The 24,920-nt window shown below is 56.5% G+C and overlaps 1 protein-coding gene across 8 annotated transcripts in view; it reads right to left on the reverse strand.

Moving 5' to 3' along the window:
• Nucleotides 1–24,920, reverse strand: part of KCNIP2 (potassium voltage-gated channel interacting protein 2) — a 42,216-nt gene that overhangs the window by 10,577 nt on the left and 6,719 nt on the right. The window contains exon 1 of one of the 8 annotated variants that reach the window (XM_062496977.1): nucleotides 4,199–4,301. The exons of the other annotated variants lie outside the window; for them this stretch is intronic. Coding sequence (XP_062352961.1) covers nucleotides 4,199–4,301 — 103 coding nt within the window. Of the gene's footprint in view, nucleotides 1–4,198; nucleotides 4,302–24,920 lie in introns of those variants that run through there. 8 annotated transcript variants of the gene reach the window in all.

Here is a 24,920-nt window from a genome sequence, read left to right on the forward strand (position 1 = left end):
TGGACTCCATACTCCCTGGAGCCCAGTCCAGGGCACTTCTATTCCCAGCTGTGCCCATTCCTGGGGTCTAACCCTGCCCCTTACAGGGGAGAGGTGAAGGAGATCCTATTGAGCTCCCACAGCACCCTGCACCCCAACACGACCCTGCACTAGAAAGTCATAGTCTCTCCCACTGGACTTGAAGGTTTCACCCTCCACCAACAGAGCAGGACTATAAAGAAGGGTGGTCTTAATAGGTTCCTTTGCTCTCTAGTTTTCTTGTTTTTTCTCCGGCCTGTGATTTTCTCACCTCCCTGTGGCTGAGTGATCTCCTGCCCCTCCATTTGCTGGCTCAGAGCCCAACGTGGGACAGAGTGGGGGTCCTGCTCCATGTCCAGCTGGGTCTCCTTGTTCCCCTCTCCAGGCACATCAGCAACAGTAAGAGCAAATCAGGCCAGAGGGAATTGGGAAGGAAGCAATGTGAAAAGTGATTAACACAAGGCCGGAGGGAGAAGAGACTCAACAAGCTAATTAGGTCTGGCTGGGCTGAGCAGGACGTGTCACCACACAGCAGCAGTGGCACAAGGTGTACTACAGGTACTGTGGACCTTGGGGAGCTCAGGGCTGCTGGGAGAGCCAACCCTGCCCAGCCCTAGACCCAGCTGACAAACCTACTTACCTTTGGAAAGGCAAGGGTTAAACCCACTGCTCATGGGGAAATCTCTGGTGCAGCCCAACACACAGAATCCCAAACTTCAACCTGGAGTGCCTGCAGCTGCCCTGGTCTAGATTTCGATGCTCCAAGATCTATCCCCCTGCAGCAAGCTCACCTTGACCTGTGGGGTCTGTCAAAGCCACCAGGCAGGATGACACCCTGAGCCCAGGGACCAAAGCATCACACCCAAAAGGGCCAGTCCCTCCTGCAGCCAAGATGCAGCACTCCTGCCAAGAGGTTCCTGGAAAGCAGGAGGAATCAGGGCTTGGCACAGGACTTTGCTCTCCCCAGCACCTTGAGAATGCTTGCTTTCTCCCCTCTCCAGAGGGACCCTCACCCTGACCCACCCATGAGGAGGTATCCATACTGCTTACTGCCACCACCATCCTGCCTGGCACCTTTTGGGGTGCCAGTGGCATCCAGGCATGATGCTGCTTTCTCCCATTTCTCCCTGGATTCTGGAAGGGTTTGGCACCCTCCCCATCCTGCTTCTCTATCCATATCCTGAGCTCTATAGCAGCAGCAGCCCCCAGAGAAGGCAGAGGCCAGCACACCCCATGCTGGGGGCTCTCCAAGACACCCCCAATCCTGCCTGCCCCCCAGCATGTACCCTGAACAGCCAAGGCAGGAACAGCCTCGGGCCGCCACCAATTATTCTGCCGACAGCAATCTGCAACTTCATTTAATATTAATCTGTGGCTGGGCTACGCGGGTGGCTCTCCCGCCTTTTCCCTCCTGCCATCCCTCCTCCTAGCCAGGACCAATTGCTCTGCACTGAATTATTGATGCTGCACTTCAAGAGACAAAATTGATAGCGTTTCTCTCCACCTGCCCCTTCCTGAGCACTTGGCCAAAGCAGGGTCTCAGCAGGGGTCTGAGAGCCTCCTGCATAGGTCTGCCAGAAGACGTTCAGGGCTGGGGACAGGCATGATGGCACAGGGCAGAGGTGGGATGACAGTCCAGTATTGATTATCCAGCTGGTAAACTACATCAGTTCCAGCATTGATCACCCTGGAGATCCTGGAACACAGTGCACTTGTGGGAGATACTCCATTGCTGCCGCCAGACAGTGGCTGTGCCTGTGCCACCAAGGCTGAGGCAGGGTCCAAGGGGGCACAGTACCAAGCAGACAGGACTAAGGGTTGCAGAGAGTCAGCACTTCTGTCCAAGCCCTTTCTCAGGGAAGTACCAGCTCCAAATGAAGGATGGGGCACTCGAGGCCTCATCCAGCTGAATTTGGGAACTCAGCAAGCCTGGAATTCCCTCAGGATCTCATTGCAAGATGCTCCCACTGAACCCTTCCCTCAGACTTATAGAGGTTGGCTTGATCCTCTCTGGAGCTGCTCCATTCCCAGCCCATGACTGTGGGTGGCATGACACAACCAGCACAGCCTGGGTAGGGAAAGAGCTGCAGGCAGGGTCCCAGTAGGGATGGGGCAGGGAGAGCATGGGCCAGCACCAGGGCCAGGGAAGCACCACCAGCAGCATCTATTGCTCCGGTGCAGGTGGCAGAGCCCTAGGTCAGTTAGCAGACCCAAGCCATTAGTGTTTGGTTTCAGGCTCTTTGTGGTCTCTGGGCTGTCACTGTTGACTGAGTCATGGCTTGTAAATAACACCTAAAGGGGACACAGCATTTTCCAGCCCCAGACACTGCCTGGGACCCTCCCTGGAGAGCAAAATCCTACCTTGCTGCTTCTCAAGTCAAGAGAAGAAGCAGCCTATGCAACAACACCTCACCCCCATCCCAAACCATTGCCTTTCACACACAGGACTCCTTGCAGAGTGCCCAGGGCTCAGCTCAACCTCAGCCAATTTCTGCTTCTTAAGTAATAGGTTTCCCTCTCCTCTGGGCATCTTTAGGCAATGGGAGCAATTGTTGGCAATCCAGGGCACCTGGAAACCTTTCCCATCCTCACAGCTGGGGTGCATCTCCAGCCAAGCCAGATGGAGCTGCGCTTCTCAGCATGGGAATGGAGGTGGAGGGGGATAGGCATGCCCCTGTTCCTTCTGGAAGGGTGACAGATGACCTGAACAAGGCTGGACACAGGACACCCCATCTCCAGCACCCTGCCCTGGCCCACGCTAGGGAAAAGTCAGTTGCAGATGGACAAGGAGCATGCCCCAGGAAACAGAGGAGCCACACAAGGCAAGGAGTAGCCCCTGTCTTGTCCTGAGCTCCTCATCAGGAATGCTGCAGGGGCTGGGGGCTCTCTGTCTCCACTCTTTCCACTGCACCTGGGAGCTGTAGAACAGCTGCAATCAATGCCACTGATTCTGGTTCAAAGCACTGAACAGCTATACAGGGAAGCAAAAGCAGAACTGGGGAGAGGGAATCCACCTTGGGCACAGTCAGCAAGCCTTCCCCCGGCACTCACAAGGCAGGATGTCTGTCAGGTCAGGTCAGGTCCTGCCTCAGATTCCCTCCCAGTATGGTCTACCTAGGAGTTCTGCTGCTGGAACACAGGGACTTAGCAAGCAATTAAGCAGTAATAAAAACTTCCACACACCTTTCCTATCCTGCTATCAGGCTCACAGGATCAGAGGAAGAGATCCCCCCAGTCTGCCCCCTCCCTGTCCCCAGGCACAGCCAACCTGTAGGTGCAGCCTCAGAGTGCTGTCTGCTCCACTGCTTGTGGAGATAAGCATTCACCACTACACCCAGCCCGTGTGGGAGCCAGTGCTGGAGAAGCACAGCAGAGTATCCCAGGGCACCAGTGGACCAAGGAAACTGTCTGTCTCCTCCTCACCCTGTGCATGCCTTGATGCCAGGGGCTAGGCAGGCTGCAGCATCCTTCAGAGAGGTGTGTGCAGGCATGGGCAGGGGCGTGGCAGGGCTGGGGGGACCCTTCACACAACCATCACCCTGAGAGTCCAGGGAGCACCCAGCCAAGCAGTCCTGACCTTGCTCTCACCATGCACAAAGCAGAGTCCCCCGAGCGGATCCAGGCTCTGCCAAGTGTGTCCCGTGCACACCACTCAGCACCTCACACAGCCCATCCATAGCAGGACAGCTCCCTCTGTGTCCCCTCACCCTGCTCACGGGCCACAGGAAGCCTCGGGGAAAGTCAGGAGCAGGGAGCCCAGCATGCACCCATCCTGCCTGAGCCTGGCTGCTCTGCAGACTGGTGCTGAGTCCAACACCTCACGTGTAGGGTGAGGTGACCATGGGCTCTGGTAACACCTTGCTCCTGTGGAGGTGCTGGAAAACACCCTGGTTCCCACATATATGGTCACATGCAGTCCCAGCCCACAGCACCCCAGCACACATCAAAGTCGCCACCATACAGCAGACACCTTGCCAGCCCTGTCCCCTCGCTACATCCCCAGCCACTGGGACAGGCAAGATATTCTGCTCCTTGCATCCTACACCCCTACAAGCAGCCAACAGACACCAGAACTTTCTCATGGATGCAGCAGCCTTGGAGCATCCTTGGGGGCAGCTCTGGACACCCACTACCTGCCCCTCATGTCCCCAGAGGTGACAGCACCATCCACACCGGTTACCTTCCAAGGACACAGGCTCGAAGAGGCCAAATTGCTCCAGCACCTTGATGAAGAGGACCAAGACCACCAGCACTGCAATCATCTCAAGGCCTTCCAGGTTCATGGTGGGCATGTCTCATGGCCCCTCACCCCCCCACCCCTCCACACCACAGTCCTTGAGCCTCCTCACCCCAGCACCTCAGCTGCCAGACCATGCATCCCCAGGGACACCTGCCTGTGTCCCTGGTGGGGGTTTGGCTGTCATCCCCTACTCATGGGCATCTGCCATCAGCCATGGGCGAGCAAGGGGTCAGCGCAGGGCTGTGGCAGGAGGCTCAGGGAGCCACGGCTGAGAGCTGAGGCAGAGCGAGTAAGAGTGGAGAGAGGCCAAGTGGAGGGAGGTGTGGGGGGTGGCAGGATGGGGGGGTCGGAGGGGGAGAGAAGGCATGTCCTCCCATTCCAGTGACACCACCTCCATCGATTTGCTTAATGCAGTTGCTAAGGAAACAGGCCACAGATATTAAAAGGCACTTGGTTCCCAGGGGGGACACGGGGAGGGGCAGGACGCTGGGCACTGGCAAAACATCCAGCATGGGGATGACTCAGATTTGTCCTCTGTGCCCCAGACATGTGTCTGTCCCATGGGGATCAACTTGGCAAAACACTTCAACATCTTCCTCCTGGAGAGGGAGATGTCCCTGTCTGGGACAACAGCTCCATCTGCCCCATTTCCAAGCAGGCAGATGGGTACACCTGTTTTGCTGGGACCAGCAAGAGAAGATGGGGAGCAGGTCTGGGAGAAAAGGCTGGGAGCAGAGGCTGTGATGCAGAATGCTTAAGACACTGCCAGACCACCAAATGGTGCAGCAATGAGCAGGAGAGGAGTAGATGCAGGAGCTAGGGACCCAGCCAAGGTCACACAGAAGCTGGAAACAGAGGGTGAACGTGTGCATCTGTGTGCCTCAAGCACACATCCACACACAGCCAATGGGGCTAAATTTAGCTCCGCTGCTCTTCTACAGCAGCATTCCACCCTTGCCTGGCTGTTTGATCACAAGCCACAGGGATCACCAGGGATCCAGGTACCCATTGTCACTGCCTATCACCAGGGCTCAGCAGCCCTTGGGGTCTTCCCCTAGGGAAGCTCCCCCATCACTTTCCTCAGGGATGCCCTGCACTGCTCATCTCCAGGCAGACAATTCCTATATGGCACACGATGCAAGACCAGCCTTAACCTCAGCACTAGTGTGGCAAGCAGGGAGCGGGGCTGCCCCCATGCCACTGCTGCCTCCCACCCTTCCCCGTTCACCCCAGGGCCAGGGCCAGCTACAGGTGGGGTGGCTATATCCAGGCTATGGAGCAGATCCCTGGCAAGAGCTCCCAGCAGGGCTGCCTCACACCAGTCTCCCAGGAACCCCCATCTCCAGCCCAGCAGGCTGCAGGTTGTCCCCTGGCAGGGGATGCAGAGGGCTGGTGTCTCAGTCCCAGGTCATGGCACAGCCTAGCTACCTAGTGGCTCCATGCCACTGAGCTTGGCATCTCCTGCCCACCTGTGGCACACTCCCAAGGTTGTTCTAACACCAGCAGAAGATGCCAGAGATGCATCAGAGTCATCTTGGGGAAAGAGCTTAAAGACTTCCCTGGGGAAACATTACTCAGGCTGGAAGTTTTCAGACCTGGCATTTCCTCTTCTTGGAAAGATCTGAGTTTCCAGGCACTAAGCCTGCACTTCATGTGTCTGCCTCCCAGTTTTACCCTCAAGTCAATCCCTCCAGGCTGGGCTGGAACACACCTGTTGCACTCTTGCAGGAAGTTTCCCACTGATGTCAACTGCATTTTTAAAGCCACTTTTCTTACTGAACCCATTACAGCCCATCCTCTCCTCAAGCCTCCAGCTGCTTCCAGTGCTGATGCCTGTCCTACAGCCCATGAGTCTATTTTTGCAACTTAGTTTTGGTCTGACATAGAGGGAGAGGAGCCCTTCCAGCCTGATCTAGAGGGTTTAGGGCAGCTTCTCTGCAAAGGGAACCTGCTGAACCCATGTGAACAGACTGTCATCGGCCCCTCGTATGTCTCTGGCAGCATCGTGGGAATGCTGGGGCTGAAGGGTACAGTGGCAGGTCAGTCACCGAATCACAGCTTCCCCACCTGCCCTTATGCTTCTCCTGTGCCAGCCATCCTCCCCAGCAGACCACTGACAATTCTCCCACTGGCTGCCATGTCAGGATTACACATTTCCATGCTGGAGTCATTAAAAAACACTCCATTGTTTGCTGCCAGCATGACACAGAATCCCACCAGTACCAGCACAAAGTCCCATGTCACAGTGCCCAGCACTGTGCCCAGCTCCCAGCACCCCCAGACTCCCCAAGGGTTTCTTGCCTAGAACATTCCTTCTGACCGAGGGCAGCTCCAGATGGGATAGGTGTGACAAAGGACCACTCCTTCACCTCACCAAGATCTCCAGGGATGTTCCTTCATCTGGAACTGCCTTCGGATGGAGTAGACACATGGAACCACATGTGGGATGTCACCAATGGAGCCAGACCCACAGCTACCTGCAAGGGATGCTCAAGAGCACATGTACTGCACCAGAAGTGTGAGACAGGGCTTTACCCTCCATCCCACTGAGGGGCATCACTCCCAGGGGGGCTCCTTGCCCCTGCAGCCAGCCAGTCATTTGGCCAAGCTGTGGGAAGTGCCTCAGAGCTGAGCCGTGCAGAGAGAAGTCTCACAGATGGATGGAGCAATGCACACCCCAGGCAGGAGAGGTTCTGCATGTCCCCAGACACATGATGCCAGTTTCATCCTTCCTGCCCTGCTCCTTGCCTGGGGGTCTCACACTGCAAACCTCCAGCATTCACATCCCGCTGCAGCAGGGCTTGGCGAGACCCTTGACTGGGGAAACTGGGACCCCCACCACATCGCAGAGCTGCACAACACACCAGCTGAGGACCAAAGATGTGGGTCATGCCCAAAGAGACCCAGAGCCCCAAACGCGGATTGAGGCCTGAGCATAAACTCTGGGCCCCCTACAAGAGAGAGAGGCTCCAGAGAGTCCATCTGCATCCCCGTCTCACAGCAAGGGGCAGCAGTACCTAGACACCAGCAGCATGGTGGACCCCAGAGTAGCCCTGGATACAGCTCTGAGCCACAGCTCAGCCCCGGGGCTGCCACTGGCTGCTCTCACACACAGCGGAGCAGGACCCCGGCCAGGAGAAGTTAATGAAGTGACTGAGGAGATGGAGGTCTCCCAGAGAGGGAGTCCCCCAATCCACCAGTCCCTCACCAAGCATCTGGCTCACCTCACTGCTTGGTCTGTGGAAGCAGCCAGGCTGGGTCACCCTGTCCCCCCATGTCCCCACCCCCTACCTTCAATGCCGCTGATGATTTTGAAGCAGCGAGTGGTGAACCAATACGAGATGAGGAGGAGGATGGCAATCAGGGAGGCATAGAGCAGGCTGTCGTTGTGCAGGGATGTCCTCTCCATGGCTCCATGCCCTGTGCCCGCTCGCAGCCCCAGCCAGCCCCCCGTGCTATCTGGGACAGCCCTGTCCCAGCAGTCCCCCTGCCAGAGGAGCTGGCCACCGCGGGCAGGGAGGCGGGGGGCCGCACCAGGCAGGTAATTGGGAGCGTTGTGTGAGAGCCAGGCTCCCAAACCAATTACCTTAATTGTGCTCAGACAGCACATGGCAAACAGTTAAAAATAACCCTCCTGGCCCGGGGGGAGAGTGGCACCATCAGCCAGGAGAAGGAGGCAGGGGGCAGAGAACAGAAGTGGCTCATCACACATGTGGCTGTGTCTCAATGCCATGGGGCCGAGCCAGGCATCACCACCGCCCAAGGGTTGCCCTGAGTTCCCTGATGATCTTGGGATCCCCAGGAGTCAGCCCCTTGCTGCTACACCACAGGTGAAGCTGAGAGTCCTGGAAATGGGGCTCCCTAGGGAATGATGCTGCTAGGACCTCTGATGATGCCTGTGTCCATCCTTGCTCCAGACACAGGGCCTTGAAGGAAGGTGTCTCTGCAGTTCTGCCATCCTGGAGAGCTGGGTCTGGCAGAGAGGCACTGGCATCTCGTTCCCTGTGTCCCACAACAGCACTTCCCCAGGGATGTCTGCAATCAACATCTGTTTCTCTCAGACTGGAGTCAGAGCCAGCCAGCCTGGCTCCTGCTCTGTGATGCCAGGTGCATTTAGGTAGTGCCACTGTGGTTTTGGACACACTCACTCACAGATCCCAAACCTCGTGGGATTAGCTGCACCCATGCCTGAGATGGCCCCTGCTTGGCACTTGGCCTTACCTGCTGCCCCATGCAACATACGACTGAGGAAGACACTGGACCCAAGTGTTTAATCCCAAACCTTCTTTGTATGCAAGATGTCCCATCCCTACTCCACAACCACAGCCAGGAGTTGTGGCCACCTGAGTGGCCACCACCACAGCATTGCCCCAGCTGTGCCCCTTTCAGGGAGCAGAATCCAAGCATCCAGATCTGTCCCTTCATCCCTTCCTCCCTTTTCACTCCCCCAAGATCAATGGCTCTGAGGATCCACAGGTGACACAGGACAGGACAGGCAAAGTGGCCCTGCAAATGCCCATGGCTCAGCACGGGGGAGAGCAGCAGGTCCTGTAACACTGCCCCAGGACCAGGCAGCCCAGGCTGGCACTGAGTCCAGGCCACCTGTCCCACTCTGGGCTGTGACACAAACAGCCATAAAGCACCCCCCACCCAGCCACACCCACCCAGCCACCCCCGCCCTGGCTCTCCAGTGTTGCCGGCAGCACAGCCCTGCCATTCAGCTAAATTTAAACACTCCAGCAGCCACCTGCTGGGTGGTGTATAAATAACCCCTGGAGTGGGGTTTCTTGCCCAAAAAGCAGCTCCATGTACACAGCATGCCACAAGCACACCCAGAGCCGTTAGGCAGCCAGGTGGCTGGTCCCTGTCTCCATCCTCCCAGCACTACCAGCAGCTGGGGATGAGGAACTGTCCTCCACTGTGGGATGGAGCAGATGGGGACAGAGCAGGGCAATCATCCATCATCAAGGGATGTGAGTCCTCAGGATGGGAACATGCACCTTGACCATGGCCAGAATCTGCCCTGCTTGAGAGCCACCCCTGTGGTTACCCCTAAAGTGCTCTTCACCCAGTGCAGTAGTATGTTAGGGCACTACTTCCACAAAATGTGCCATAGGACTTGCTGGGCCACAATGAGGTGATGATCCCTAGACACAGCTGGGCAGCTGCTGTCCAGGTCCCTTGGGTGCTCCTGACCTGCTGGGGGGCCAGCCTGATGGATAGGAATTTCTCCTCTTTTTTGGTTCTCAGGGCCATCATCCATTAGGGAGAGTTAAATTTAGGTTAAAGCTGATCCCTTATTACCTTGCTGCTAATCAGAGCGCGAGCAGATTATTAATAAGCACATTAAAATATTGGTGAAATGCTATTTTTGGGAGGCGAAGTCACAGTTTTAATCTGGTTAATTGATTGAGTCATTTCTCTTTGCCCTCTCTTGCGACCCGTCCTTGGCCAGCACCCCAGGGCACTCAGCCAGGGGGCCCCTTGCCACAGGCCCACCTGGTCAGGCACTCAGTGCCTTCTGCAGTGAGCTCCAGGGGACATCCTTCACTTATGCAGGAAGGACAGGGGTCACTGCCCCCCCCCACAAAAGGGAATGATATGGTAGGATAACAGCTAGAGAGGGGTCAGCATCTTGGTGACCCAAGGATTGGAGCAGCAGCTGGGGAGGAAGGGAGCTGCAGAGGGGAGAAGGCTGCGCAAGCCCCACATCCCACACCCAACTCAGATCTGCCTGGCTTTGGGTTTCATCCCACTTTGGCTTCTCTCAGAGCTTGGGAGGACAGCAGGAAGATGGTGAGGGCAGTCAGTGCCCCATTTCCAGTAATGCCCTCTGTGCCCATCCCAATCCCAGGCACACCCAGCAAGGCTGTAGGGAAAGCCCTTGGTCTTGCTCAGCACCACACATGGTCACTCCAGAAACCCAGTCCCAGGGGACACCTGCTACAGTCCCAATGCCATAGTACCCAGCTGTAAAGCCCAGGACACTGGGAGAAGGACCTGCAGGATATTCTTGCAGGTGGTGGGGTTTGGGAGCATCCTCAGGTCCCATTCCCTCTTTGCTCCATCACCTGTAGTTCTGCCCCTCATGCCTGGGGCTGGACTCAGCTGACTCATCCTCTGCCCCCTCCACTCCAGGCAAGTTGGCTGGTGCCCAATGGAGCCAACTAGCGGGAATGGTCCTGGCACTGCCTGCGGCACACCCAGCCTCCAGAGCCTGGCATGCTGCTGGGCTTGGGGGCTGTACCCTGCTTTGACTGGGAGCCTCCATCCCAGGGCTTGGGTCCCTGCTTGTGGGCAAGAAGGTAGCATGCCAGCTGGGCATGGCTCATAGGTCAAATATTGCTCCTACATCCCAGCCTCCAGGGCTGTGCCAAGTGCATCTCCATGCTATCCCTGCATTTCTCTTGTCCCAAGGACAGGCACAGGCTCTGGAGACCCAGGGATTTCCCCAAGCAAGGAGGGAACAAAACCTGGGAGGGGTTTTCCAGACAGGGTGAGTCCTGGCAAAAGCAGTGCAAGTCCCAGCCCTGCTCTGGTGCATGACACTGCCACATTGGCCTAACAAGGCTTTCCCTGCGCTCACAGTATAGTGCATCCCCACTGCTGGGAAGTCACCCAGTGGTCCTCAGCAGGGCAAGGCCATGGGGATGCCAACTTTGTCCCTTCACAGGGACACAGGGACAGGGGTGGGAGTAGGGCACCCAGATTCCCAGCAGAACATAGGCCCATGATGACCTCCCCAAGATATGCCCACTGGGTTTAGGAAGTGGTTCTGGGTTCACACCCAGAAAAGGGGGTTCTGGGCAGCTGGCAGGGCAGTGCAGGGGCAGGCACAGGGGTGAGGGTCCTGCCCCTGGCAGACAGCAAACCAGGAGTGCCCTCAGCATGGAGCTCTGTCCCCAGGACCAAACATCCCAGGACAAAAGCATGGGTAGATGCGGCCACCAGGGTGTGTCCCTGCCCTGGCTCATGGGGCACACCCAGGGCTTCTTTGTCCAGCTAGATGGAGGGCATGACTCCAGCCCCAGAGGAGTCAGATTCCTTGACATGTTAGGAACCATCAGACCAGCTGCAATTCATTTGTACAGCAGTTCTTTCATGCTCTATTTTGCATCAGTCCCCTCCCCAAACAAAACGTTCCCTCACCCCAGGTCCACATGGAGCCTTCAGGGGCTTTTGTTGCCTCCTGGAACCACATTCAGCTTTGCTCCACACGGAGCTCAGTGCAACCCCTCCACCAGAGGCTGAAGCAGTTAGCACCTAAACAGCATTTCTCCCCTCCCCAAATACCCTCACAGAGCTCACCAGACAGACATCTCCTCTCACAGAACAGAAGATGCCGTGTACCCCAGGGCGGTACTTACCTTGGGAGAGAGTCCCGGTGACAAACTGGTAGAAGAAGCGGATCACCCGGCCCAGCTGCCTCTTGCAGCGCTGCTGGCAGTGGCTCATGGCTCCAGCTCCCAGCGCTGGGGAGGGACCCAGCCGCACCCCCTCCCGGCCGCCGAACAGCCCCCCAGCTCCTCCGAGCAGCGGGCGATGCCCGCGGGAGGACCGAACCTTTCTGCCCGGAGCGAGCCTGCGGGCATCGGCGTCCGGTCCAGCCCGGCGGAGCGGGCAGCAGCAGCGCCCGGCAGCGCGGCAGCGCCGGCCCCGCTCCCCGGCGTCGGGCAGGGGGAAGTTTTGTGCGAGGATGCTCCGGTGCCGGTGGGCAGTAGGACGGAGGGTCCGGCGGCACTGTCCGTCCCGAGGCTCGGGCTCACGGTAGAGGATCGCCCGGAGGGAGCGGGATGTCCGAGTTCGCGCACCCGGGCCGTGCCCTCCCGCCGGCCCCCTCCGTGCCGCAAAGTTGCGGGGAGCGGCGGGGAGCAGCTTCAGGGTGATGCGGGGTGCCGGGGAGCCCAGCGGTGCCAGCCAGCCCTCAGGCAGAGGCGGATGGACGCCTCCCTGGCTGGCAGAGCCTCGCGTTGCCCCTGGCTCCTGATCCGCCCCTTGGCACCAGCTCGACCCGGCACTTCACGCCCCGGCTGGCCGGGAACCAGAGGCAGGTTGGTATGGCAACCCGCAGACTCCACAGGTCCCTCTGACCAATGAGGCACTGCTGTATCCCAGGGCCGCCTCTCTCCAAGAGCAGGCAAGGATGCTCCTTCCGGAGGGAAGCCGGCACTGAGAGCATCCTGCATCCTTGGGTATCAGCCATCCACTCCCACAATCAAGGGTTGTAAGCATCCTGCATCCCTGGCATCAGTCCTTCATCACTGCAAGTGTCCGGCATCTCCAGGCATCCACTTCTGCTGGCTCCACGCAGGGGAGGAGACAAGGATGGATGCAAGGATAGGAGGAAGAGGAGTCAGACTCTGAGACCACCCAGGCTAAGAGCTGCTCGCTCCAAAGCTCATCCTGGCAGCGAGTTGCTAACTTGCACATTATTTCAGAGCCAGAAGACAGACAGGAGTGTGGTGGCAGTGGGATTTCCCTGCTCCCAGAGCCAGCCTGAGATGGTCTGTTCAGACTCAAGACAACATCCCTTCCCCTAGTACCATTTTCCCAGCTGTATTCGATCTCTACAGTGTGTTCACACCCCACAGCAGCAGGATTCTATCAGTTCTGAATCCATCCAGGCTCTATAATCTCATAAATTTCATCTCTTATTAATAGGGAAGGAAGCGAACAAAAAGGAACCTGATGGAAATTACAGCTTCTGTTCCCTCAGGGACGGAAAAGAGGGAGGAGCCATGATACAGACAGGAACAGCCAGACTGTCCAGACCCTAACAACACCTCAAGAAAAAGTCCAAAGGGAAGGGGCAATAGCACCATCACTTCCCACCAACCCTGTACTGGGGTTGGCATACAGGAACCTCAACTCCTGCTCCCCAAAAGAAGGACCATCCCCTCCAAACCAAGTCCCCCTGTCTGTCCCCCTTGCCTTATACAGGCCATAGCCCTGCAAAAGGGGGGAAGCTGCCCAACAGGGTGTCTCCACACCACAGCATGACAGTGTCCCAGTGTCCCAGGGTGAGGGGGACCCACAGCAGGGGAGGCTGCACTGGCTACTGCATAGCTGAGCCAAGTTTGGAGAGATCCTAAACAAGGCATAACACACAGCACAGCAGGGACTTGCAAACCTATAATAAGACATCCACAAAGCCCCAGGACAGGGAAGGGCTGCAAGGAACATTAACCTCAAAAGGGGAAGGGGCCAGTCCAGGCCAGCTGAGGCAGGTTGGGCAGCTCAGCAGACAGAGACACAGATGTAGAGACAATCTGTGAATGCAACACCTTGACTGAATTTATGCCTGAGAACCACTTGCCCCCAGCTGAAAGTTCAGAGATTTGGGTAGCCAGGAGTGCCCTGTCCGCTCCTGCCACCTTCTGGGGATAGGTCTGGGGTTTAGGACCCTCATCCATGTCCACAGTATCCAGGAACTCTGCTCCTGGCTCAGCCCCACAACACAAACACATAGGGACAGTTTCTTGCAGTGATCGGGTCCCATCAGCTGTGTGATAGAAATCCTGCAAATGCACAACGTCCCCGATGCTACGGGGACCAGCCAGCACAAATCAGACTAAGGCAGCTGCAGCATCCCAAAGGGCCACGGGATACAGGACAGGAGGCAGAACAGCCACAGGAGGGTGCCAGAGCCCACAGTACGTGACAGCAAACAAAGTTTGCAGATCCATCCCAAACCCTACCATCCAGCTCCTTGGCAGCCAGTTTCCATCTGACAGAGAAAGTTGCTCCATCCCAGCATGTCTTGGGCAGGTGAGACATGCAGGTGCCATCCTGTTCACCCTGGTCGCGATGGTCATGCGGGACAGGGCATCTCCTGTCCCTTCCAAATCAGCAGATGTTGGCCACCCTGGCCACTGACCGTGCTCCTCTCTGGAAAGCTGAGCAGGAATTCAGCACAAATCAAAAGCAAGACACAAGGCAGCGCTGTTGAGCACACCTTTACACAACTTTTCTTGCTAAAACCCCACCTGGGTCACATCCACCCACGGGTGCCACTGCAGGGTGCATCCTGCCAGCCTCCTGCCCCACAACCCAGCCTGTGGTTCTCCCAGACCTGCTCTCTGCTTAAGGAGGCCAGTGGTTCCCCAGCCCCTGCCCCAGCTGCAGCCCCAGGTGAGCTCCATTCCCCACAGTGCCTCATTGTGGGCCAAAGGACATCATCTTCCAAAAAGATACTTAGAGTCAGCCTGTGTCCCCAGAGCATCCACTGGGCCCCCAAAGGGGACATGCTGCTGCTGGAGCTGCAGCAAAGGGAAGAAGGAAGATTCTGGCTCAAGGCTCTGTCTCCAGCTCCAGCACATTCTCCTTCCTGTGCTTTGACCCTCACCAAGAGAGATGCTGCCTGCACTTCCTAATGCCAAGCCTGCACCGGGGACAGCCTAGCTTAGGGGATAAAGGGCAAATTCAGAGAGACCGAAGACCAACACTGTCCTGCACTTCTCTGTCCCAGTCCCATGCCTGTCTGCTGACTGCGCTGGAACACCTCCAGCTTGGAAGCACGGGAGCCGGGACAGGCAGTACAGGCCATGCGATGCACCTGTGATGCCATGGGTGCAGACATGGATTGCCCACACTCCATGTCCCATGCTCCGTGCCCCACTCCCTGCCCCCTTCTCCGTGTCCCACGCTCCGTGCCCCACGCTCTGTTCCCCTCTCCGTGCCCCACTCCGTGCCCCACGCTCCATGTCCGACACTCCGTGCTCCACTCTCCGTGCCCCGGTCCGTGCCCCGGTCCGTGCCCCGGTCCGTGCCCCGGTCCGTGCGGCCGCGGTGCCGCTGCCTGACGCTGAGAGGAGCCCCGGTACAGCGCAGCAGAGCGGCGGAGCGGCGGGAGGTGAGCCGGGGACACGGCTCGTTCAGACGGCTGTGGCAGCTGATGGCACACGGGAGACAGGAGAGGACACGTGTTGTCGTGTCGGAGCGTGGCCCTGCACGCGTGTGAGAAGATGCACGGGAACCGTAAAAGGCCATGTGGCCTCTGTGGACATGGGGCCACCACGGTCCGCTGGCAGTCCCTTGGAGGCTGAAGAAACGGTGACAACACCACCGAGGAGGGGGACAGGACACATCTGCCCACACCAGAGCCATTGCTTCCTTTCCTACCCAGGCCCTCTCCTCCCGAGGTGGCTTCCTGGCAGATACATCCTTCCTAAGCCACTGACTACTGGGCTGGTACCTGCCGAGGGAGTGCAGGGAGCTGCCAGGGGAATTCACGCTGGCTCCTGGCCATGAAATATTCATTAGCACAGCCGCCAAGAGAAGGGAAGAAATAAAAGGTAAACAGAAGGGGATGGGGGGAGAAGACATAATGCTTGCAGGCAGCTCAGCATGGCACTGACAAGCCCATGGAGTGGCTGAATCAAGGTCTTTATACCAGTCATCACAGTAGTCTGTGTTTCCCCTGGCGTCCATGCAAAGCCTGATTCACTGTCATTGATGTCATGGGCACATAAACACCCATAAAATGCAGCCAGGAAAGAGCAGTCCTTGCAGGCACATCCAGCATGGGTAGGGATGCCCTGTGACATGCACATCACCAAGGGGCACCATGCTAAGTTGGTGGTCAAGAGACTATTTCTGTTTGTGCAAGCCCCAGATGGTGCCTCAGCTTCAAAGTATTTCAACTTGGGCTACACCCCTCAGAGACAACACCAGAGAAGGGCCCCAGCCCACGGCTACCTTGGCCAGGGCATCTGTGGGCTCTCTGGAGTCATTCTGTGGCTGGCAGAAAGCAGATGCCAACATTTCTCTCAGGGAGGAAGTGCTCTCAGGATGGGAGGCACATTTCCAGTAATGAGGAAGGGCAATCAGGGCGGGAAGGAGAAAAATTTCCATTACCAAGGAAGGATGATCAGAGTGGGAAGGATGCAGGACATCCTGCAACACTGTGCCAAGCCTCAGCCCACCACTCAGCCCCACAGCGGCTGAACAAATGCTTTGTTCTCTCTCTAAATAATACAAACTCACTTTTTTTGTTGTTGTTTGTTTGTTTGTTTGTTTGTTTGTTTGTTTGCTTTGGGGTTTTTTGGGATGAGGGTATACACATACCAGCAATGCCATACCCACAGTTGCTTGGCAGGGACAGAGCAGGTCATGGCTGGATGGAGAGCTCAGCAAGACTCAGCCCAGAGCCAGGACACAATGAGGGAAAAGGAGATGGACATCCCAGCAGCATGGATCACTGCAGGAGCCATGAGCTTCTGGTTCCAGATACACCACATCTGGGTGAGTGGCTCTGTGGGATCCCACCACCTCTGCCACCCACAGAGGAAAGCTTAGCCCAGCCAGCCCTGCGTGCTGCTGCTCCACTCCTGCTTCCTCTCAGCCCGGGGAAACCGCAGCCTCCGGGTCTGGGGGAAGTGCTGAAAACGTGATGCCAAAGAAAATAAATAAGGCAGCTAATGAGGTAATTTGCATAGCTATTAGCAGTCAGGATTTGCAGCGGGTCTGACATGGGATGTGCTGTCACAGCTAAGTGCAGCCCGAGGGCTCTGCTGTGCTTGCAGAGAGAAACACACAACACAGCCACGCTGCACAGGCACACCGAAGGCACCCACCGCAGGCACCCACCGCAGGCAGCCAGCACCGGAGAGGCGAGATGGGCAGCAGCAAGTCCAACAAGGAGGTGGAGGAGGGCTCGGAGCAGGGCACACGGCCTGGGAGGAGCTGTGTGCTCTAACCATGAAACCTTCCTGCCTTTGCCACACACCCTGCGGCTTGGCCCTGGGATGTACAGATCGTGGGCCAGCGCACAGATCCCACCTTGCCAAGGCTCAGAGAGCATCCATGAAGGGACAAGCTTGCAAAGGCCAAGGAAAAGCTGCCAGCAGCCCAGGCTTCTTCACAGGGCAGCCCTGCATTGTCACAGCCAGCTGGCTCTATGTGCTTTCCCATCCACAGCAGGCCACAGCTCCCTGCACCCCTTACATCTGCTTGCTCCCTTGTGAACCTGGTCTAAAACACATCCCAGGACAAGCACAAACCCTTTCCTACCCCAATCTTTGCTGCCAGCAAACCCACCTCACTCTAACTCTCAGCAGAAGGTGTGATTTTTTGGATGCAGGACTATGCATGAAGCATAATGCCATCAATAGCTCTGCATCATAACTGTACCCATCCTTAGCTGTTCAGGTCAGGAATCATTGAACCACAGCAGGCAGAAGGGCACTGGTCATCGTGGTACATTCAGGAATGCAGGAGTAATACACCTGCAATCTGTGACACTGCTGGATCCCCAGCCTGCTGTGTCCAGTAAATTGTGATGGAGAGGAATGGCAAGCAGAGCCACTCTCCCCAGGGCTGCCAGGACATGTCTGGCTTTGATAACAAACGTGCAACAACAGCTCAGCTCATTCTCAGCTGGTGGATTTTGCAAAAAAATACATGTGATGCGCGATCTGTCTGCTCGGGAAAGCGACGCCAGGGAAAGAACCCAGGCCAACGCTGTGTGCTGGTCCTGCAGCACCCACCTGCCAGCAGCTGACAGGCACCAGGTGATGGGGCAGCAGCCTGGCTCTGTAGTACCACGCTAGGGATGAGCACATGGCAAAGAACCCCTGCAATGCAGGGAAAGGATGAGGCATCCCCACCATCAGATGGCACAGAAAGCAGATATACCCAACGGATGGGTGGTTGGACAGACAAACAGACACAAACTCCACCATCAACTTGGGTGGCACGTGTCAGGCCAAGATGAAAGTCAGAGCCCCAGAGAGTCCACCCTGGTGTGTCCATCACCCCCAGAACCTCCGTGATGGCCCCAGACATCCAGATTACACTGAGACGCTGAATGCTCCCAAACTGATTTTTTTTCGTCAGTTCTGCTAAATATTTTAGGCATTTACACAGAAAAGCTCTCTGTGCTCAGTGGCATGTCGGCCCCCTTGGCATCACACAGGCGGCCACAGACACACCCCCGCCTGCCAGGGTATGAATAATTCATTGACCCCATGAACAGGATAGAAGCGGCTGGTAGGAGGGGACAAAGCTGGGGGAACAGCTTCATCAACCCCCACCCCGTCTCCTGGGGTGCACCCCGAGCATCTCCATGTCCTGCAATAGGAGGGCACAGAACTGCACCAACAGCTGCAGGGAAAGAGAAGCACAAGGAAGGGAAAAGAGTCAGGGGCTGAACCCAGTCCTGGTTACGCAGCTGACACTTAGCAGCTGTAAGCAAGTAGAACCATAACCTGCCTGGACCATTTGGGGACATTTCAGAGCTTGTTGTGTCTAAAAAGCACAGCAATGTTGGGGGCACCCAGGATATATGAGGCAGCGAGGCAGCACAGCAGGCAGGATGCTCCAAAGAGCATTTCACAAGTGTGCATTCTGGTGTATGGGGGTGCACAGCTCGCACTGGGACACAACACAGACACAGCATCTCTTTATCCCAAACCAGCATCTCTTTGCCCCTCAGATACCCACCTTTTTCCATGCCCATGGCATCCTACAAAAATCAGCAGGGATTTGCATCCCCAGTCCTGTTCTAGCACCCACTGCAATTATCACCAGGGTCTCCTGAATTGAGAAACTGGAAAAAAATCTCAGCCTGGTGACAAGTGATGTCAGCCGTGCTCCCAAGAGAGACAGGCATTTCTCCAGCCTTGCCATCCTCACCACCCCTCACCAAGCCACAGTGATGGTGACAAATTAATGAACTCGATGCAATCACACGTAGGTTGGGCTCCAGTAAATGGGAGGTGGCACTAGGCTCATTTCCTTGCAATCAGCGCTCGTTTGGCCACCAACAGATCTGTCTCGGCAGGGTGACAGGAGGAAGCACAGTGGGAACAGGCTGGGACACGACCTCGGCTCCGACGTGTTCAAGCAGCCCAGGGCTGCCTGGGAGGCAGGGAGCGGGACACCCTCTGTCACCCAGGCGGATGCTGCCGCGCTGAGTGACACGGACTATCAGCACCACCGCTTATCCAGGGGCTCCTGCGCACGCTGGTTGCAAAGCTGGGAGAGGGAGATAAGACGCCCGGAGGGGAAACATGCTTCGAATGGCAGGAATCTCCCCCAGAATGGACTTGGCTTGAAGGCACCGGGAGTGTTTGCTGCTATTAATAACTCCAGAGCTGTAATGATGTGTGTGCCCTCAGCTCAGGGAGACACAGCAGCAAGGCAGGGAAGGAGAGCAAAGTGGTGCTGGAGATGGGGATGAGGTCCTGACCCATGGCTCCTCCTCACCAAGCCCATGGAGTCCCTATGCCGTCAACACCCCGACACTGGCCTGAAGCCTCTGGATAGGTGGCTGGGTGGACCTGGTGGGCTCAGGGCAGGGCAGACACACAAGGTCAGTGCTGCCCTTCCAACTGCCCACAGCCCACCTGTGCCCTTCTCCAGCCTCAAGCCAAGGCACTTTGCATCCCCCTGGCTGGACTAATGGCCTCCATGCCAGCACTGACCCTCTCTCCATTTGTATCCTGAGTCTTCCACTTGTACCCTGAGTCTTCCACCTTGCTGTGTTCTCTGTCCAATGGGGCAGCAGGGCTGCCCACTCAGCATCTCCAGGGCACCCACTTAGCTGACTGCCAGCCCAGGGAGGGCCCTAGAGACTGCCTTTTTAAACTGACATTTTGGGGACAAGAAAGCTATTTTTGGTTGTTTCAGAGACCATGTTTCCATTGCAGCTTGTCTGCCTCCACTGGAGAGGGGGATGCTCTCCCTGGAGGTGCCGGTGCCAGCAGCCTTGTGTTGGGCTGTGGTGCCCAGCACCACTGGGTCATCCTCATCCCTCCTCTGCCTGCCCACTGTGCCTGGACCAAGCACATTGGAAGACATGCCTGGGTTCCTACTTGGGCAGGAGGGTCAGGAGCATCCCATCTGGGAGAGAGGCTGGTGGGAGGCACAGGGCAGAGCCTGGGAACCTTGCTCCTGCCTAAGATCTTCTCAGCATTAGCAAGTTTTCTTCTACACACCTTAATGAGACAATCCCAAAAATTGATACACAGACCTGAACAGCCCCCCTGCTCCCTGGAGCCGCCAGGCACTCTTGATAGGAATAAATGTGCCTGGCAATTACGAAGGGGGAGCACAGCCTCCCCGTGCAAGACCTGCTGAGAGATTCAGAAATAAGTATGTTAATAATCAAATATCCATCCTGTGTCTGAGCTCACGGGAGGACTTTCAAGTCTAATTAGTGGAAGATTTGTACCATTGCTGCCAGGGCTCGAGGGACAATTTACCGTAGTTCCCACGAAATGAGAGGTTCTGTTATAATTAGCCAGCAGCATCCCGTCTGCAAGGATTACCTCCAGATCTCCCCCGCATTCCGGGCTGGGGGCAGGCAGGACCCAGGTAAGCCAAGATGAGAGATGGCCCCGGGCTTTGATCTGTGTAAATTGAGTCTGGAGCTACAAATGCAGGGCAGGTAGGAGTTCAGGATGTGAGGATGGGCAGCACACCAGGAGGAGATCCACCCTGAGCCTGCAGGTCATCCCATGCTTCCACATCTGTACACAACACCTAATCATCACAGAACTCCCCACAGCATCCTGCCACGAAAACCTAGAGTGCTTCTAAAGCTGCTCCATCTCCAGACTGATCGTTTCCAAGCCAGGACCCCAGGAGCCAGGGCTGTTCTCAGTCTACCCCAGTCAGACATTCTGCACATCTCATCCCCAATCTTCCATAGAAGAACGAGCAGTGCCCAGAGGAGTACTCCTACCACCCCAGCCCACATGTTTTTAAACAGGGCCATTTCCTGCTCTTGAGGATGTCATAACAGACTCCATTTCCTCTGCTTCAGCAGCTTGTGGGGTGGTTGTGATGGGGAGAAAGGAGCACCCAGAGCAGAAAGATACAAGGGCAGTACCTGAAGATGGATGCACCACTGACAGTGCCCAAACTGGGACCAGCCTCCAGGGGGATGTGCAGAGGCAGAGAGACAGCAGAGATGAGGGAAGGGATGGAGACTGAGCAGAGGGAGCCATGCCTGTATTGAGGACCAACAGCACAACCCAGGATGCTCTGTTGAGCAGGGAGTGAGACCCATGTGTCTGGTCTCACGGGGGATAGCCTGGCAGATCTCTGCCAGAGATCACTGACCTGGCAGCAGCTGCCAGGGGCACTCATTAGCACCAACTAATTGTGGGCAGAGGTGGCTAGCCCGGCAGCAGCCACCCTGCTCACAGGCTTTTCCCAGCCTGGTAGTTGGCAAGGCTCCAAACTGAGGGGAGAATTACAGACGGGATGTCAGTGGTCACATCGGGGGCACTTCATCAGGATTGTGCCGGAGATCCTGTGCCCATGAACAACAAAATCAGCACTTCATCCCTCCCAGGGGCATGCAGGTGCCCCATGTTCAGCCATGCTGCCCAGGCCAGGGCACAGCCATCCCCATCCAGCTCCTCTGCCAGCCCCAGGCTACCTCCTCAGTGCCGCTGGGTTGTTCATCCTAGCAAACAAGGGGTTACCAGCCCCTCACTTCCCCACAGTTATTTAATTAAGCAGGGATAAAAGAGAAGATGTATTGTCGAGAGAGTGACAGCGGGTTTTAATTACAGCAGGACAGGCTAAGAAAACAAACAGTTCTGAGGGAGGCACAGGATGCTGCAGGGCTGGGGAGACACCACAATCCCTTGGAACCCATGTCCCTGTCCTGGCACTGTGGTCCAGGACAGAGGTGGGATTCTTGAGTCTGTGAGGGATGGAGGAGGAGAAAAAGCTCCTTTGCCTCCATGGGTGTGGTCCCAAAAGGGTGTCTCCCTCCAGCTTACACTGCACTGGGGTGGCCCCAATCACATGCTGGGGGATGACCAGACCCAAAGAACAGCAGGTTTTCAGTGAGTCACTTGGAAATACTAAACACCATCTCCTTCTTCACCTTTCTGCTTCAGGGCAGCCCCCTGCACTGAGGGGCTTGCTGCCCAGCTGAGCCAAGGAAACCAAGTTCCAGCTGGGACATGGCACCCCCAAAGGGACTCTGCCTGCTCCTCCCCCTACTCCTGCTAGTCAGGCACGATGCCCTTCTGCTGGGTTACTCCAGGCTTGGGCTTGAACTTGTGCCTGGTGTCTCATACACAGCACAGACAGGTGGAACACATGGCATGGCCACACTGCAAACAAGGAGCTCACAGCCTTGTCCCCACCCAGCCACCAGCAGCTCTCCCTGAGGAGGGGAAAAGCTCCACTCCAACGTTCCCTTCTGGAGGGTACCATGGATGCCATCACAGTGGCAGCTGGGACACATCAGGGTGGCTCAGTCTTGGGGAGTGCACGGCACTTGCTGCCATCACACCCCGTGCAGCCCCCAGCCCCAACACATCCCTTCACTTCCTTAAATCCTCCTGCCCTCAGCCCAATCCTCTTATGCTCTCCCTCTCCCATTACAGCATCTTTAAATTAATGCCTGGCCAAGTGTGGGATAGAAGGAAATTAACCCTGAGGAGGGGGAGCAGACTCCACAATGCCTCTTAGCACCTAAAGCACTGTTCCTTGCCCTTTTCCCACTCAACACACAGTGGAGACATCAGATCTACCACAATCACAGCGAGCATCACTCGAGCACAGGCTTTTGCTGGGGGGTGGCAAGTGTCCCCTCCAGACAGCCCTGTACTTGGAAGGCTGCAAGGTCCCCAGGAGAGACAGCCAGCTGTGCTTGGGTTTACACCAAAAACGGCCAGCTGGGAACTCACTGGAACAGTTCCAGAGCTGCCTGCACCCTTGCTGGGACACTTCAGGGTCCCCAGTTCTGGAGCAAGAAGTCAGAAGGGATTTGGCTGCTGGTGGGAAGCACTTGTGACACCTACAGCTTGAGGAGTTCAGAGGAGCTGGAGCGGGTAGGAGGCAGGGATGTGGCCAGAACAAAGGGTGCTACAATACACACACTGATCAATGCAGGGGACACTTCTTGCCTGTGTCACTGTGGAGAAGTTGGAACATGTCCTTTTCGAAGGATCTGTGTGAGGGTGAGCAGACACCAAAGCCATGACAAACAGGTCCATCCCCCAGGCTGGGATTCAGGCAAGACTTGATGGCTTTTGGAAAAATGCCTCAGGGATCTGCCCCCATTGCTGCCAGCATGGTGCAGCAGTGGAACCAGCAGGATCCCATGAAGCTACCCTCTCCCAGGGCAGTGGTGGCCAGGGCCAGGAATTGCTTGCCAGAGCAGCGCTCCCGCTGATCCTCTCTGTTATGCAACAAATTATTCCACTCGCATTAATGACTTTGCGGCAAAGGGGGAAATGACATGAATGATTCCTGGTGCCTGACTCACTTTGCACGATGGAGGGGAAGCAAGCAGGGAGGGCGGGCTCCAGGGAAAATTTGTCTGGGTCAGCATGAGCAGCAGAGGGATGGCGATGGGCTCAGTAGATCAACTGCTAGAAGCAGAGTGAGGGGGAAAGAAAGAGCTACTTAGGGGGCAGATCCTACCACCCAGGAGAGGGCTGAGATGTCTCCAAGAGATGCTGTGATCAGTCATAGCCACAGCACATTACGATATCTGTTACTGTGCTGCCCAAGCCCCACACCCCTTTTCCACCTGTGCTGCAACCCCAGAACCTGGCACCAGCAGCTGTCCCTCCCTGCTCCAAAATGTACCTGGGCTGCAGTACAGAGCCTGGCATCTGACCCAGTCCCTTCTCCCTCACCTCTGGAGACTTCACTAAATCACACCATTAAAAATTAATGCGTATTACCTCCTGGAATAAATCAGGAGCTGTCAAGGGCCGGTGCTGCCAGCCACCTCCTGGGGACACCAGAGACACGTGGAGACACACCAGGGACTTCAACAACCCACTGCCAAGTAGCCCCAGGGGGGCCCTTGCAGTGACAGAGGGCCGGGTGGATTATTGCCTTTAAACCCATCCAGGGGCTTTCTGTAAGCAATGCAATTTTAAAAAATTCAGTCTAGGAAGAAGTGATTAACCAAAGGGGCCAGGAGCAATGGCTCGCCTGTCTAATCTCGTTAGCGAGCAGGCTGGTTCCCATCTCACCCCACCACAGCTGCATGGGCTGCAGTACCCGGGGAAAGCAGATGGATGGCTCTTCCCTGGCTTCTGTCCTGGCTCCTGATGGGTGTGAGAGTTTTCTGGTGCCTCCCTGCATCCCACAGGGCTTCATCCCACACCTTCCCCATGTGAGTCAATGAAACCCCTCTTCCCTGTGATTCTCATCCTGGCCAGATCATCACCTATGATATACCATCCCTAAAAAGCACTTTTTGTGCCCAAATATGTGGTTGGTAATGGGAAGAGGACAGGTAAGGGATTTGGTGCATCCCTGCTCCGCTGCAGGGGTCAGTGCCTGAAGCCAGGAGCAGGGTCCCACTTTCTGCCCCACAGAGGCTCAGTGGCAGGGTTATGCCAGTCTCTCATAGTAGCATCTTGCCAAGAAACCTGCCTCTGCTTCAGACTGGAATCTCACTGCCAGCAGGAATCTCACTGCCACAGGATGTGCTTCATGGGGACAAAGGGTGTCCAATCCCATAGAGTTCTCATGTCTAAGGCAGCAGATTTGTGCCACCACCCTGCCTGCTGAGTTAGTCACTCCATCATTGTCCCTGACCTGCTCCCTGAAGAGGGACCACAGGTGAAGCTGTCCATCTCCACGCACAGCCCCTTGGGACTCTGAGTATTCCCTGCCTATCTACAGGCACTGCTGCTGCTGTTGCAACATGGTCCCTGACAGATCTCTGTCA

The sequence above is a fragment of the Cinclus cinclus genome, chromosome 7, assembly GCF_963662255.1.
Source record: "Cinclus cinclus chromosome 7, bCinCin1.1, whole genome shotgun sequence".
Taxonomy (NCBI): Eukaryota; Metazoa; Chordata; class Aves; order Passeriformes; family Cinclidae; genus Cinclus; species Cinclus cinclus.